We start from the raw sequence: 15,530 nt of genomic DNA, 5'->3' as shown, positions 1-15,530 counted from the left end.
TCATTCCGACTTCGATCTTTCCGCTGATTGGAGATTTTTGAACTTGTGGAACTCCCATCATGTTAAATGGGGAAAAACTAGACAAAACTTTTCAAACTGTCCCTAGCAGTTGCTTTTAACTTGCAGCGCTCAGGGGTTCCTGAGCCTTCCAGGCCAGTCCTGGCCTTCCGGATCAGGTTGTGTGTGAGCAAAGTGCTTACACCTTTCTTTGGTGGGGTGGGTTGCTTGTCCGCCGCTCGTGTGTTCCTCCGAGCTCTCGTCCGATGTAGCATGCATCACAGCAGGACTTTCGTGGTGATTCATTCGTCTGCAGTTCGTTATTGCCTGTGCTTTTATTTTTGGGGGGGAACTGTCTTTAGCCTGCTTTCACCGGGGGGAGAACGGTTATCTTCGATCTAAGTTCTGTGGTGCTTCCTTGTCGTCCGCCAGATTATTATGCTCGAGCCACAAGTTGGCAGCGGCCGGGGTTTCCAGGAATGTCGCCTTTCCGTTATACAAAATCTTGAGACGTGACGGGTAGAGCAGCATATACTTCAAGTTGAGCTTTCTCAGCCGAGCTTTTATTGGAATGTAGGAATTTCTGGCCTGCTGCACCGCCGGGGTGTAGTCCGGATATATAACTATTGTTGAGTCTTTTCTTTTTATCTCCCCGCCTTCTCTGGAAAACCGTAGTATGGTTTCGCGGTCTCTGAAATTTAAGATCTTGGCTATGATCGGCCGGGGATGAGATCCGGGCGGAGGACGCTTCTGGAGAGACCTGTGGGCCCTTTCAACAGAGAACCCCTGGGAGAGGTTTCCCGCCCCTACCTCTTGTTGCAGGAGCGTTTCAATGTCCCAGACCACCTATACCACTGTGGCGCATGTCCCCGGATGCCCTGACAGACCAAACCTTTGCGGAGGAGTTACGGGACAAGCTAGAAGGGTACTTGGAAACAAACGTGGGCAGTGTAGAACACTGGGGCACGGTGTGGGAAGCAATAAAGGTGGTTGTCAGGGAGGAGGCTATTGTAGGAGCCGGCGGCATACGGAAAACACTAAGGCCGGAACTTGAAAAAACTGAAGTGGTAATAAGACACAGGGAAATCAATACTTCCGGAACACGGGGGAAGGAGGAAGAACTAGCATTGCTGCGAGGGAATTGTTCGGTGGCATGGGGCAGGCTCTCCAAATTCGATTTCACAGTTAAGACAGCCAAATCACACGCTGAAGGCGACGAACCGGGCATGCTGTTAGCATGTCTGTGCCGGAGGGAACACCCGAGGCACCAAATCATCGAGATAAAGGACGAAATAGGCATGACACATAAAACGCAGCAAAACATAAATGACACTTTCCGTGACTTCTACTCCCGCTTATACAGCCACGACCACCAAGTGGCAAACTCGGACGTATTAGACACTCTAGATGAAATAGGCCTTCCCAAAATAGAGGACACGCACAGGGAGGCCCTAGACGCTGAAATAACAGGTGAGGATATCACTGAGGCAATCGGGTCCCTCGCCTCCGGCAAAACACTGGGCAGCGACGGACTCCCCCCAGAGTTCTATAAAACATATGCTGATGTCATCACCCCGGTCCTGCTCGAGGTCTACCAAGAAGCATTCACCAATGGGGTATTACCGGGGTCCATGATACCGAAGCCCGGAAAACCGACTGAAAGCTGCGACTCATACCGCCCTTTGGCGATGTTAAATTATGACGTCAAAATCCTTACCACAGTCCTCGCCAAACAACCTGAATAGAATAATTGGGGATATAATACACAGCGATCAAACAGGCTTTATACCTGGGCGCAGCACTGCCCTAAACCTGCGCAGACTGCAACACATCCTGGCGCAGACTAAGGGCTCCCAGAAGGAATACGCTATACTTTCTTTGGACGCAGTTAGGGCGTTTGATTCGATCTATTGGGAGTGACTGTTGGCGACATTGAGGGGGTTTGGATTCGGGGAGGCCTTCATTTGCTGGGTTCGTATTCTGTACACTAATCCTAAGGCCAGGGTCAAAACGGGGAGGTTGGTGTCTGCCATCTGGGATATTGAGAGGGGGACAAGGCAGGGCTGTCCGCTCTCCCCAATGCTGTACGTCCTGGGTCTTGATCCCATAGCGATATACCTAAGGAAGCAATACTTAGATGCGGGCATCTGGGTCGGGGGTGCGTGGCACTTACTATCGCTTTACGCGGATGATGTCCTTCTATACGTCAGAGACCCGCATTTAAGTGGTAAACGTCCCGGTAATCCTAGATATACTGGACAACTATGTCAAGGTTTCTGGAATCAGCTTCAGCAGATCTAAATCCTGCATATTCCCAATTGCTGGCCTAAAAGGGAGAGACCCCAGCATGCTGCCTGCAGTTGGTCTCCGATGGGAGACTGTCTTGTTTAAATACATGGGGGTCAACATTAAACACTCGCCTGAACAAATACACGAAAACAACATGGCTAGGGTGTTGCATGGCATGAGGAACTCTATGAAGTTCTGGGCCAGGCTACCGCTATCACTTCTAGGTAGAGTCGCTATCACCAAGATGATCATCCTCCCGAGGTTCCTATACTTCTTTAATAACGTGCACTATTAAGTCAAGGCCTCCTTCTTCCGCACACTGGAGGGGCTGATCCGGGGGTTCTTGTGGGTTGCCGCTCGCCACAGACTCTCACTGAAGACCCTATACCTGCCATATGACCGGTGGGGGCGTGAAGCTGCCAAACCTAGAAAAGTACTATCTGGCACCCAATTTAGCCACGTGGTCAAATGGCTGACTCATGACCCCACCTCAGAGACAGTCCTGCTACAACAGCTGGTTGCGCCCCTCACACTAAAAGAAATACTCTGGGTAACCCTCGGGCTGCGAAACACACTCCAATGGTGGTGACACTGGGGCGGAAGATATGGAAAAGAATCCGCATGTTACTGGGGACCACACATCCTTATACCCCAGAGATACCAATAGCGGCAGGTGCATGCCAGGACAGTTTGGACCTGGCGGCTCTGCGAAGATGGGGAAGGGCATGGGATATACACGTGGGGGGACATGTATGACGAAGGGGTCTTCAGGGAATGCAGACCTGGGCACGACATTAACAGAACGGGATTGGGAGAGGGCACTGAGTTACCCCAAAGCAGTCTCACGGAACCATCGGTTCAAACTGATACAACTAAACATGCTGTACCGCATCTACATGACCCCACACAGAATAGCCACCTTCAACAGGAGCGCCAGCTCGGTTTGCCCATGGTGCGGTAGGGAGGAGGCATACAAGATACATATGTTTTGGGGCTGCGAGCGGGCGAGGGATCTTTGGGTGCGGATAGAACAAGCCCGCAGAGCTGCTGCCGTCGCCCGGTATGAGTGGTCACCGAAAGAGTGCCTGTTTGGTGCTTACCCCAGGATCAGCAAACATAAGCATGCGCCTAAATTCATGGACCTCGCATGCATCCTGGCCAAGAGAACCTTGCCATTTCATGGAAGAGGGCTGGGGGGCCACGGTACCAACATTGGCATAGGGAATTCAAGAGGTGGGCGGAGGCTGAGACTAAGGTATGGGCGGAGGCGGTAAGCAGATCAGAGCTGGATGGTAGTGACAAATGGGCTGCCTGGAAAGCACTAGTATAGGACATGTTTCACCCTTCCGACGACAAGCCTGCATGAACGAACTGCACACCATGATGAGCACTCCTCCCAGGCCTGGGTGGCGAGCTGCCCACCTCCATCATGCGTGAACTGGAGGGGTTGCCCCCAAGAAGGGCAAGAACGGCGCCCCGGATGAGGAGACATCCGCTTGTTCTCATGTTTCACATGCCAAGACCTTCTTTTTTGTACTCACATGCCACGACTGTAACGCGAACCGCTTGTTTTGCTTGTTTGTTTTTTGTTTCTTTGTTTGGTGGTTATTTAAAACTGGCACTACTGCATAATTAACCTCTTGTAACGCCAAAAGAGGTTATAATGCCAATAAAAACATTTAAAAAATAAATAAATGAGGAGGCCTCCTTTTCGGTTAAGGCATACCATTAAAGAGTAGTAGGGAGAAGAGGGAGACCCAAACATGACCCTCATTACACCCATCCCACTCTCAGCCCGGTGACAGAGGAACGAGAGATGTACATCACTTCTGGGCCCTTCCTCACCATGTACCACAGGTGTGAAAAGGGCTACTCACTCAGACAGCCATTCACACCATACCCAGATGACAGCATTAAAGAGATACAGCTGTCATCAATTGAACAAGTCGACTGACCGCAACCTGGAAGAACGTTGATGATGTCACGACTGACACTGTGACATAGATACGTTACACATGAAGCACACAGGCATCCCTGCACAAAGCTACACAAACACTTTTTAGTTTATTGCTGATAGACACAAAGCAAATGCTTATGACTCGCATAGTTAGAGGACGCGGAAACTGCAAGATGCCTAAGAATACATATGGACGGGTTGCCTATACTTAACTGCAACTAACATGGACGGCCATGCAAATAAAGATGGAAGCTATAGGTACATTGGAGTGAATGGGAAAAACAAGACTATCTTCGGAATACAGTGAAAGGCTGACAGACTGATTCTGCTGAAGCATTCAGACAGAGCTCCCAGCGCATACACCGTGCACAGCCTCGCCAAGCCAAGTAGGGAAGGAATGTTTCCAGTTAACAGAGGAGAAAAGACACCTGTGAGGGACACAGTCGAAGAAATCCTCTTAATTGCAAGCAAAGTAAAACCATTTCGCTGTCCAAAAACATGTGATCTGAATCTACAAGACATAGTCTATTCATTTAAGGCAGAGTGAGAAGACTGTTCCCATCGAACCACAGGCAGGAAGAGACAATAATTATACAGGTTCAAAGCCGAATGTTCTGTCTCAAGGGAAGGCCTAGGAGATCGGAGATGGAAACATATTGGGGACATGCAGCACCTTCAGTGTCGTTCCCACTACCTTGAATAGTTGCACTTGCCCTGGTAACTGTCCAAAGCTCCAAGACTTAGAACACCCTTTCGATCCAATCCCTAAACACCTTCCACGATAAGCATACACTATGTTACACCAGCCAATCATCTTTATACTAACCTGTAACTTTGTATTTGTAACACATAGGGGTGGTCTCAGGAGGAGCCTCCAGATATGGTTTACCTAATGGTCATACTGATCCCTTATAGATTACATATATAATTTGTCTAATTAACCAATCCCTTCCCCTGTTAGGTTTTTTGGGACGTAACTTTGTTTTGTGACATCACAAGTCAACAAAATGGAGTGACATGCGCCTAGATAGTGGGAGCTCGTGAAGAATTTTGCATTGTTCATGTTGTGATCCCTGTCATATTAACTGTTAATAAAGACAGTGAACTTTGTTCTATGGCTGAGTCCCCCGTTCTTGGAACAGGGGATTTCCAGGGCCCAATTCCTCTTGCAAGTAAACAGGGAGACGGCTCATAGTTCCCCTGCCAATATATTGCAAGGCATTATGGAATATATAGAACTTCAGGTGCCTGAACCCTCCCCAGTGGAAGCCAGTGTTCTGTCAGCTGATCTCTCTTCTGAACAATCTAAATTGCGCATTCCACTGCAGTATGCTGTTTGGAAGGAGGAGTGCTAGCTTCAATGTGCAATTTAGCTTGTTGGCTAATGAAAAACCTCTGTTAAACCTCCCACCCTCCAGCACAGTTCTCTGTCATCTCAGCCTCACTAAAGCAGTATTGATCTTCATCAAGCTCTTCGTCCCCTCCTTCGCTTACTCGTGTAGGCAAAGAAGAGAAAGATTTGGACGCTATGGGGAATAAATTGTATTCAAACAGCTCTTTGCATCAGAGGCTGCCTACTCTGATGCTATTCTGGTGGCTTATAACTTGACCCTATAGAAGGAGATTGATGAATTCTCCTCTTTCCTTACAGAAGAGAAAACTAATTTCCCTCAGATATAGGCAAGATCAAACTTATTGCCATGAATATTATAGCAAATGTGGTGGAGCATGTAGACATGGCTTCTAGGGAGCATGCACCGGTGTCTGAATATGCTCAGGTCTGCATGGTTGAAGGGCACAAAGCTTTTTCAGGAGCTCATGGGAAGGTCCAATTCCAACTTTTTTGACAGGGTGCAATAGTTCCATTCCTCTACAGACTAAGAACTTATTAACAAGAAAACACACTGACTCAAGACTGCATTCCTTTCTCCTCGGAGTGCTTTTAGACTTTTAACATTAATCAGCAGATTTTATCCACCTTTTACTCTATTCCATCATCAAAGGTAGAAAGCACTCTGCATGTTTTGAATGTTTGTTGAGCTCTCAAGTGTTACTTCGAAAAGATAAAGGATTTGCGATCATCAGACTGCCTCTTCGTCAATTATGGTAGCTTGCCGAGAGGCAAGCAGGCTACTAAAACGTCTACGTCAATATGTATTTTCTAATGCATAATTGAGGCTTGCCAGGCTCAATTGCTACAGATGCCCAATGCTTTTTACGCTCATTGAGTTTGTGCCTGGGCTGCTTTGGTGGCATTCCAGCATCAAGTTCCCATAGATGCAATATTTAAGGAGGTCACATAGATCTCCACTTGATTCCTTTTCAGGCATTGCTGAATTGGGTGACAGTTAAGTCTGACACTGATTTTGGTCAAGCAGTCATAAGCAACATCTTTGACTAGTTTTGTACTTCTATCCTCCACCTTCTATATGCTTTAAGAAACTGCCTACAGTGTGGAGGAAAGGGGACATGATATTAAATGCACTTGCCATAATTACTGCCATACCTTTAGTCCATCGCCCCCTTTCCTCCATAAGCCCAATCTCCATCCCTGCTAAACTTAGCATTGTGCGAGGTGTTTCTGAGCAGACATAAAAGCACTGCCAAGTTGCCAGAGGGGGGGGGGGCACTCTCACAGATGCAGGCATTGTTGTGCATTTCAGTGGGCCGTGGGGAAGAGAAACGCAGTGTTTTGCTGGATAGGGCCCCTGTCCTGTCCACATAGGTCAGACTGCTCCAAAGTATGGAGGAAAGGGGACTATTGACTGGGATTACATTAGTCACTGTGGTGAGTAGCTTTTGCATTCTAATCGGGGGGAATGATGAAATGTTGTCCATGTCACCAAGGGCATGCCCTTGCAAACGCTACAGCTGGATGTGGTGGTGGTGGTGTTTGATGTATCACTGAAAGGTTGGGTAGTGCATTCTGGCTCTCTGTCAACCAGGGACCTGTGATGGGCAGCAGAAACGTTTGCAGATGAGCTTATTGGCAATGAGAATGATTAAATGTGCTATAAGGCCATGCAGCAGGTCGAAAAGCAAACTTCTATTGGTCCAGACTGACAGCAGCAGTACAATGTACTACTATAGAGTACTGCTATATAAGGAAGTGCGAGGGGGCAAGATGTGGCCCTCGAGAGACTCAAGAGTTGTGGACATAGGCTGCCAAACATCAGACTATGTTGAAAAAACACTTGCCAGGTGTGAAGAACATTCAGGCTATTCAGCTCAGCAGAATGCTCACAGAAACATACATGTGAGGGAGAGTGGGATCAACTGATAGGTTGAAATGGGGGGATAGCAAACCAAGATCTCTTTGAAACAGCAAGAAATGCCAAAAGTGTGCCACTCCCCTCGGTTTTCCCACAGGAGGCCTTCCACGTCAGTAGGGGGGTTGTTTTCAATGGAGTGGAGTGAGTTCCTTTAGATATTCCCTCCAATACTGCTCATTCTGGGCATGGATCTAAAGTTGAAGATTTTATTATGCAAGATGATCCTAGCATGCCCAATGTAGGGTGTACGGATCTGTCTCTCTGATCTGACTGTCCATAGTGGAACACATTCCACTTTGATAATACTTGGTTCCACTCATGATGAAAGGTGGTGTGATGCTACACTGCAGTCCACCCTCCATCAACCTTGCAGCCTTGCTCATGAGGTACTAAAGTTTGCTCAGTAAAACCTTCCATAGTGGCGCTTAGGGATGTTTGCACATTTCAAAGAATGCTCTCCAAAAACCATGTATTTGTGAAAGTAGTTCTGCATTTGGTGTAAAGTGAAAATGCAGCTACTTGACTAACGAACAAAATCCTACTGTATGGTCTATAACATTCTAGTGTAGGAGTTCGCCTGATGTTGGTGTCAGACACATGAAAGGAACATTCCAATCCACTTATGAAGAGGTTGTTTATGGGTATACTCTGTATAATCCCTCCAGGTTAGCCACGAGTGATGGCTTGAAAGATGAATGTGGTGCTCACCAGGCTCTTGGTGGCGCCCATTGAACCTATGTATTTTGCAGTGAGATGTCTCTTGAAAGACTGCTTTCCATGCATCAGAAATATCTGCATGCAGGGTCTGTGAGATTCAGGTTTTTTCAGACTGTCGGCATAGACCTTGATGTATTGTTCAAAGTTGCTCTCTAAACAAATCCTCAATTTCTTCTATAGGTGGTTCTGCATTACCACATGAACCAGGACTATGGTCCCTCCAATGTTGGGTCTTAAAAGGGCTTCAAGATACTATACTATGTGGACAGAACCAGGGACAGGAAACGTGCATCTTAACTTTTCGTTTCTTTGGGACAGCCAAGTAGAGGACACTGTCTCGAAGGCCGCAGTAACCAAATTAATTGCATACTGCACTAAAGTATTAAGGCAGCAAAAAAAAACATGGTAACTGGTTATTTGATGGAAAAGCTGATATGACTACATTCATTGAAAACATGCTGTTGAGAGAGATTTGTAAATTTGGAGCTCCAGGAGGGTGTGTTCCGTTAGCACTTTGGCCTGGAGAAAGACACAAGGTTGGATACACTGCTGGGCTAAAATGTCTAGAGAATTCTCAAAATGAGATTAATCTCTGGTGCTGCCTACTCGTGTTTTAGTCCAGCAACAATGTGACTGAATGAAAGGTCTAATGCTGGAGATAATAAGATTACTTACCTGGAAACATAGTTCTTCATCTTTGGTATCTGTTATAGATTCACATACTGCCCTCCTGACCTCTCTGGAGACTGTGTAAACCTTGTGTACTTTGGCTCAAAGGAGTGAGGCATTAGAGAGCTATTCGGTCAGGAGGGCTGTTGGCAGTTGAGGGGTAAAAAGCCCTAATGGTTTTAGGAAAAGCCTCAATTTCTGGAAGCTGACAAAAGGTGGCATGGTGGGAGTTAAAGACTTTTGTTTATGGAAAAATAGAACCTCACTATCCCTATCATCCAAGAGGGGTTTCCCTGCCTAAAGCTAATACTAAAGGATCCGTCAGAAAGTCTGTCAAAATCAAAGTCCACTGTCCTGAGTCACAATCTACTTCTATCCCTTACACTACAACTAAAGACTAATATAATGGTCCCAGACCCTTCTCTGGTGGTCAGTGGACTTATTGCCGCCACGGCAACCAGGAAGTTCTCCTTGGATGCTTGCTTCACTCTTCTAGTGTGCAGTACCTACTTTGTTTCTACTGGAGCAAGGTAGATCCTCCCTGATGTACTCTGCGCGGTTCTGTTCCCCAATAGCCCTATAGCTGCCACTGGGGTGAGAAACATTGTTGTGTCCCTCTCTCTGCCTCCCCCGTATCCCTACCGGGTCTCCCGTGCCACCCTTTACCTTCTCGTGGGATGCGGTACGTCACCTGTCCTTCCTGGGATGGGGTTCCTTGTCAGGAGCTTCTTCTGCTCTTCATGCCCGCTTCGGTCTCTGTGCACCTTCAGAGTCCTTTGCTTCCTATGGTCTTGGCTTCGCTCTAAGACCTTCTTCCCTTTGACATCGCAGTTGGATCTACTCCCCTCAGACCCACAATGAACTCTTGCAGCCTGCCGCTGGCGTCCCCGGCACAGCCTTTTTTCCAGCCCTCGCCCACAATAGCGTCAACACCTGCAGATAATGTCTCTTTGGCATTCCTCATGCCTCTGGTGAGTCACCTTGTGGCATTATTTAAGAGTTGGTTACTCTTCATGTTTTTTATATTCTTCCTTGTCTCGGTATGTTGGTTTGTGGCAATAGCCCATGTGCTACAAAAATACATGGGCTTAGATGAAATGACTCGTTATGCAAAGGGGATAGGGAATGTTGGGGAGTGAAGTGGCTCAACGGGCTGTACCCTAGGTGATCGTCCTTGTCTCGAGAGGGGAGTCCCGCCCCATGAGGTCCTCCCGCATTAAATCACCACTACGGGTACTTTTGGGTAGTGGCCGCACCTCCCTAGCCTCATGGGAAAGGGCTCCCCCCCACCCCCTCTGGGGAGCAGTGACGACACCATGCAAATTGTCACAAGACATAACAATGTTGATTCCTAGGTGCTAAGGCAGAGAATACATTACAGAAGCATTGCCACTTGGATAAGAGAGCATACTGTGGCGGACCAGAAGGCCGACTCTGACTAGAAGACATTCTGTTCAACAATATATTTTTTTTATATAAAGAAATGCCTCTCTGTGCCTATTCCAAAAGGGAGATTGCCTGCCTATAAAATTATGCTAAGCTGATTGTCAAAATAATAAATAGTCTTCTGTCCAAACCTATTATCTGCCTGATGCTACCACTGGAGGAAACACAACTTAAATCAAGCAGTGTAGCCTACTTCTAGAGTTTGTTTAATCTTGACATTGCCTTGATCTGTGAGATTTATCTTCATGACTTTACTAAATATAGTCTTCGGCCTAAAAAGAGTTCTCAACAAAAGGTAGGTTTCTTCAAAACCCCAACAAAGTCTCAAGTTCCAGAAACAATTAACATTTTGATTTGATGTAGACGAAGGGATAGCTCATTAATCCCTTCCCACCATCTGTTTTGATTTCTCTTCCTATCGTTCACTGTTATATTGTCACTGACTTTCTACTAGACATGTTCTAGTCGTATCTCGTGGCATTCTTCATGTTCAACTGGATCCCCCAATCTTAGTCTTGTTTATCTCCCAGGGTTGTTAACCTCCTTTTAGATACACTTCTCTTGATGTGTCCTAATGGCTATATTCCTTATGATCCGTTATCATCTCTGGGTCGTCTGCCCTTTTACAAGTGTTCTCTTTAGGAAAATGTTTTTTAGGGCCTTTGAGCCATGAACAGGAGTTTGGCTAATCCTTTTCACTTCCCTTGCTCCTTTCTGGTCTTTCTCTCCCCTTCCACTGTATGTACCTTCTCTGAGTGGGGGCTCGCGCCGGTGAAGCAGTTTCCACTTGCTCGACTTCTCACCAACTTCCGCTCTCTAGTATTCTTGGTGGCATTCCCAGGCATTGCCTTCCTCACCGGTTCCTTCGTAGTTAGACTGAGGAGTCGTTCCTCCATCGCAAGCTATGCTCGGTGCAGCGCTGTTGCTTGGGCTCCCTACATACCAGGTCCTCGGCATGGTTGCGCCTCCAGGTGAGACCGGATTTCCTCGGTCCTGGTCTCGCCTCTACAATATTGCATTGCATCGCTTGCCGCAGATCTCTTCTCCATTCAAGACATGCAGCCTTCTTATCTGTATCCCTTTACCAAGAGGGGGCGTGTTGGACAGAGTCAGTTGTCATGCCCCCCTGGTAACCAGCGTTGCCTTGAGACAAACTTATTTTCCAGATTGTTTTGAGTCCCCTTATTAAAGGAAATATCTTCTTCATAAATTCCCATGTATGCATATATTCTTTCCTTTTTTATGGAGTTCCACACGGGAATGGGAGTCCTTGTCCACTGGGGTGGATACGGGGGAGTCGCTCCCAGTGAGTTCCCACTTTCCAAACCCCTAGCGAAGGTTTTGCTTAGCGGGCTCACTTCCCTAGCCTCCAAGGTGGGCCTCCCCCCTGGGAAGAAGGGACGAATTTCCCAGATACGTTGCAATACTCAAATAAGCATGTGAATAATATTCTAACACTGTACAACTATATTAACAAGTTAGTAACCTTATTTTACTCACTGTAGTGCAATTAGTACTGGTAGTCCTTGGACTGCGGGTTCTACAGCAAAATACCTTCGCCTATCCCCTTATCTCTCAAGGAGTAGCAAGAAAAGGGTTGAGTGGTGTGGAGCTGTCGGTTGGATGAGGGGGGTGGTGGAAGCCTAAGACTGTGCATGCAGCTTTGGCTTCCAATGCGGCAGATGCTTAGGGGGTCCCCTGGTCTTTGCATGAGTTTGGCAGAAAGAGGGACTAAGTACTTCTGGTGCAAGAATTGCTCTGTTGAATAACCTGTACTTATTGATGATTTTAAGTTATTTGGAGAGTTTATTTGATATTATGACTCATTTTGTGATGTGGCGAGTTCCTGCAACTGATCCTGTTGATATCCTTAAAATGATTCTGTTGTGATCCTAGCTCTTTAAGTTGACTTGTCTGTTCAGAGACTGTGCTGACCACCATTGGTTACCAACCTTTTCCATTTTTACCCTTACAGTTCGCAAGCCACGCTATGTCCGGAGAGAGCGGTCAGTGGTGATGTCTGCCTCTGCTGCACAAAATCCATCCAAGGAGACCAGAGTCAGCAATGTCTAGTCCAGGGGAACTGCAACCTAAATCTCAAAATGCCGTGATGGTTGACCTCCATGTACTTTAGACTCTGACCTCTGCATGGTCCCTATGGGGTCACAGAGAGACAATCGCCACTGAAGTGCCAGGAGCCAGGTGGGCTAATCCCACCTGCCAATGGTGGATTTTCATCTACAGTGCCAAACCTACTGAGCAAAAAAACACTGCAACTCTGAGCCACATTGTATTGTAGGTGTGCAGCAAGGGGCTGTCCCACAATTTGGACTACGTTGATGATGGGTGCAAATGCCCCCGAGTCTTCCATCAAATCACTATGTTGGGGGGTGCCTGACCAAACACTGTATTTAGGCCTCTCACTTGGAGATGTGGAATTCTTGCGTCGAGGGACCACACCAATGGCGTGACATTTTGCTCTTACTTTGTTAGTGGGCGGGTTACCTTGGCCTTGTGGGCCAGTGTTACTTTATGACCTACGGGCATGTCTGTCATTGTGATATAGTCTTCTCCTTGTCTATTAAAATAGGAAGCACAGCAACATAGGATGTGCACGGTATTATAGGGTGCGATAGATGCTGTTTTGGGCGAATGGAAAGTTAGGCTCCCTACCTGACACCCTTTATCGCCAGAAAAGATTTGATTTTACTGTGACAAGTTTGAGTTTGCATTTTGAGTTTAGGGTAACCCTGAAGGTCTTCAAGGATTGACAGGCAGAGTGGGCCGAAACCACCCTAGAAACCTTTCTCTATTGTTTGTTTTAGCATATTTTTTCTGTTCTGCGATTGTTTGTGCTGCAGACTGAAGTGGCCTGTGTTGTCGCTTGGTGTTGTATGCCATTTTCGGCCAGCCTACTGACCTTGTATGGCTGGAATGTCCACATACCAGTAAGGTCGAAAGGTAATCCTCAATAGATGGTTTACCAGAAAAGCACTTACAGTTATACCAAAAGATTTTTTTATTTTTTTAAAACAATTTTATTTTGCAATACCCGTTTTTTTTTTCTCCATCTTCAAACGCCACCCCGTATCCACCTCAAAAATAGTGTTGCACCACGGTGGTTACAAAATGCTTTACGAAGGGTACTTTTTAAAGGTTTCTTCTGTGAGCGTTTGCTGCATATCCAGCCTTAGTCATCATCACCCCCATATAATATAAAGCGGCAAATAGATATCCGGTAAATATGTTTATCTCCTCTGTCTTTCATTTAAAACACATTCATCCGAAAGGGAATGAAATGTTGAAACAGGTGGGGAACATAGAGCAAGGTAAATGTTCTCTGTTTTGGATTAGTTGGCGTTTAACTGATGTGTTGTCTTGGGGTAGAATCCTTTTCATAGCAAGCTCCACCCCTAAAAAGAACTTTCACTCTCTTGACGCCCCCCTGCAAAGAATGCTTTTGAATGCTGAGCCGCTTTCAGTTTAGGTCTCCCTCGAATCCACTATTACGGTGCCCCTTATTTTACAGGACCCCTGGAGATCTGGGATATTTCTTTACTAAAAATACCTTTGTGATCTAAAAGCACCCAGTGTAGGCACGCGTAAGGGGCACCTGGGGAAATATTTGCATTTTTGTTTTTGTTCTGGGCATTTGTCGTCATTCTAATGAGATCCACCAATCGTTTTTACCCAATGGAAAAATTGCCTAGGGGACTCTATATAAATTCACTTCCGATCTAAAAAATGGTTGAGTGTTTTCCAAGAATTGGCTTGATTTACCATGATGGATCCACTGTGTTGTATGTTGCCTGGTTGGTGCTTATTGTCTGGGTGGACCACTCTGGTGACCTTTGCTGTGCTTGTTGAAATTACATGGCAGAGTGTGATACCTACCGCAATGGGCATTCGGGAGTTTGGAACCTTTGGGGAATATATATATATTTAGGATGTTGGTGGTTAAAGCGATCTAAATCTTCAAGCTCATGGCAACCTGGAAGCGTTGGAGCACTGGAGAAAAGCCCGACTTTTGTGAGTAAATGTGTGCCAAGCCTTGTTCTTCAGCATAATCATAGCACATATACTTCATTGGGTAGATCTACCACTGGGCATGAAGTTGGTGCTGTGGATCGAGGCCCCAGAGTCAGTTATAAAATAAGTTTGAAAGTAGTCCTTTGACAGACAACCCTTATGCGATTTGTTTTATTTACACAAACCACTCCCCCCTTCACAGCCAGTCATGCAGATGAGCATATTGTGGCAGAAGCTCAACCGTTTATAGGCTTGATAGCCATTCTACTGAGCACTGCTTTTCATTCTTGGCAGACCAGGGGAAGTGGGTGATTTTCTTTATAAAAAAATACACAACTCCTGTTTCAAGCAAGTCCTTGTAGGAAGAGCAAAAGCAAGCATAACATCTCCCACTAGTTAAGTGACCAATATTGCTCATATGAAGCCTGTGTAATTGTAAAGTCTGCAGTGAGCCAGTCCATGAGTGATGTTCTCTGTTAGATGTGGAGCACAGGTGAGTGTTGTGGGAGCTAGGCCCTCTGCTCAGACCACCACACATTCCTGGGGATCTCTCCGTGCTTCAGAGTGGTTGGGACATTCCAGATGTAGTGCTCAGAGCCAAGTATGCAAGTATGATGGTGCCACTGGTGTGTCTGTCCCTACCTCTACCCCTGCCCCGAATTGACAGTTTTCAGAGCCTCCCTATCTTGCCAAATAAAAGTACTTGGTTTGTTCCATTGTAAACAGAGCTGTCATTGGCTCCCTATTGTAGAGAGTTAGAGAGTGCAGTCTGTGTGTTCTGTGCTGCTGGAAGATGCCATGGTGGACTTCTGGCTGAGGGACCAATCACTTGTTCTCGAGCCGCCTTTTTGCACTGTGATGTTAATGTGAAGTATTTTTGTATTTTTTTTATACAATTCTCTGTAATAAACTTGTTTATTATGATTCTGTATTATTTGGCTTGGGGATAATCATTGTACTGAGATGTCCATTGTTTGATCCCAACAGCAATAATAGGCTGCAAATCTGAACTGGTGTCCACAATGAAACTATCAGTGGTGGATTGATGGAGTATGTGGGAGCAGAAAAATGTGTAATACCTAGGTGAATTCACAAAGGGTTTGCCACACTCTAATATCACGCCAATGATATTGCTCTGTAAGGGTTTGGGTGCG

General features: G+C 46.3%; 1 protein-coding gene across 5 annotated transcripts in view; it reads left to right on the top strand.

Moving 5' to 3' along the window:
• The window catches only part of C8H1orf159 (chromosome 8 C1orf159 homolog), a 637,694-nt gene extending 622,387 nt beyond the window's left edge, over nucleotides 1–15,307 (top strand). For all 5 annotated transcript variants that reach the window (XM_069610081.1, XM_069610082.1, XM_069610080.1 and 2 more), the window contains one exon: nucleotides 12,323–15,307. In XM_069610081.1, the coding sequence (XP_069466182.1) occupies nucleotides 12,323–12,420 (98 nt within the window). In that variant the 3' untranslated portion in view covers nucleotides 12,421–15,307. The remainder of the gene's footprint in view (nucleotides 1–12,322) is intronic.
• The last annotated feature ends 223 nt before the right edge of the window (nucleotides 15,308–15,530 follow it).

Source organism: Ambystoma mexicanum, chromosome 8, assembly GCF_040938575.1.
Source record: "Ambystoma mexicanum isolate Mex_15411 chromosome 8, UKY_AmexF1_1, whole genome shotgun sequence".
Classification (NCBI taxonomy): Eukaryota; Metazoa; Chordata; class Amphibia; order Caudata; family Ambystomatidae; genus Ambystoma; species Ambystoma mexicanum.
Note: the sequence above shows the minus strand (reverse complement) of the source record. Positions and strands in the feature narration are given on the sequence as shown.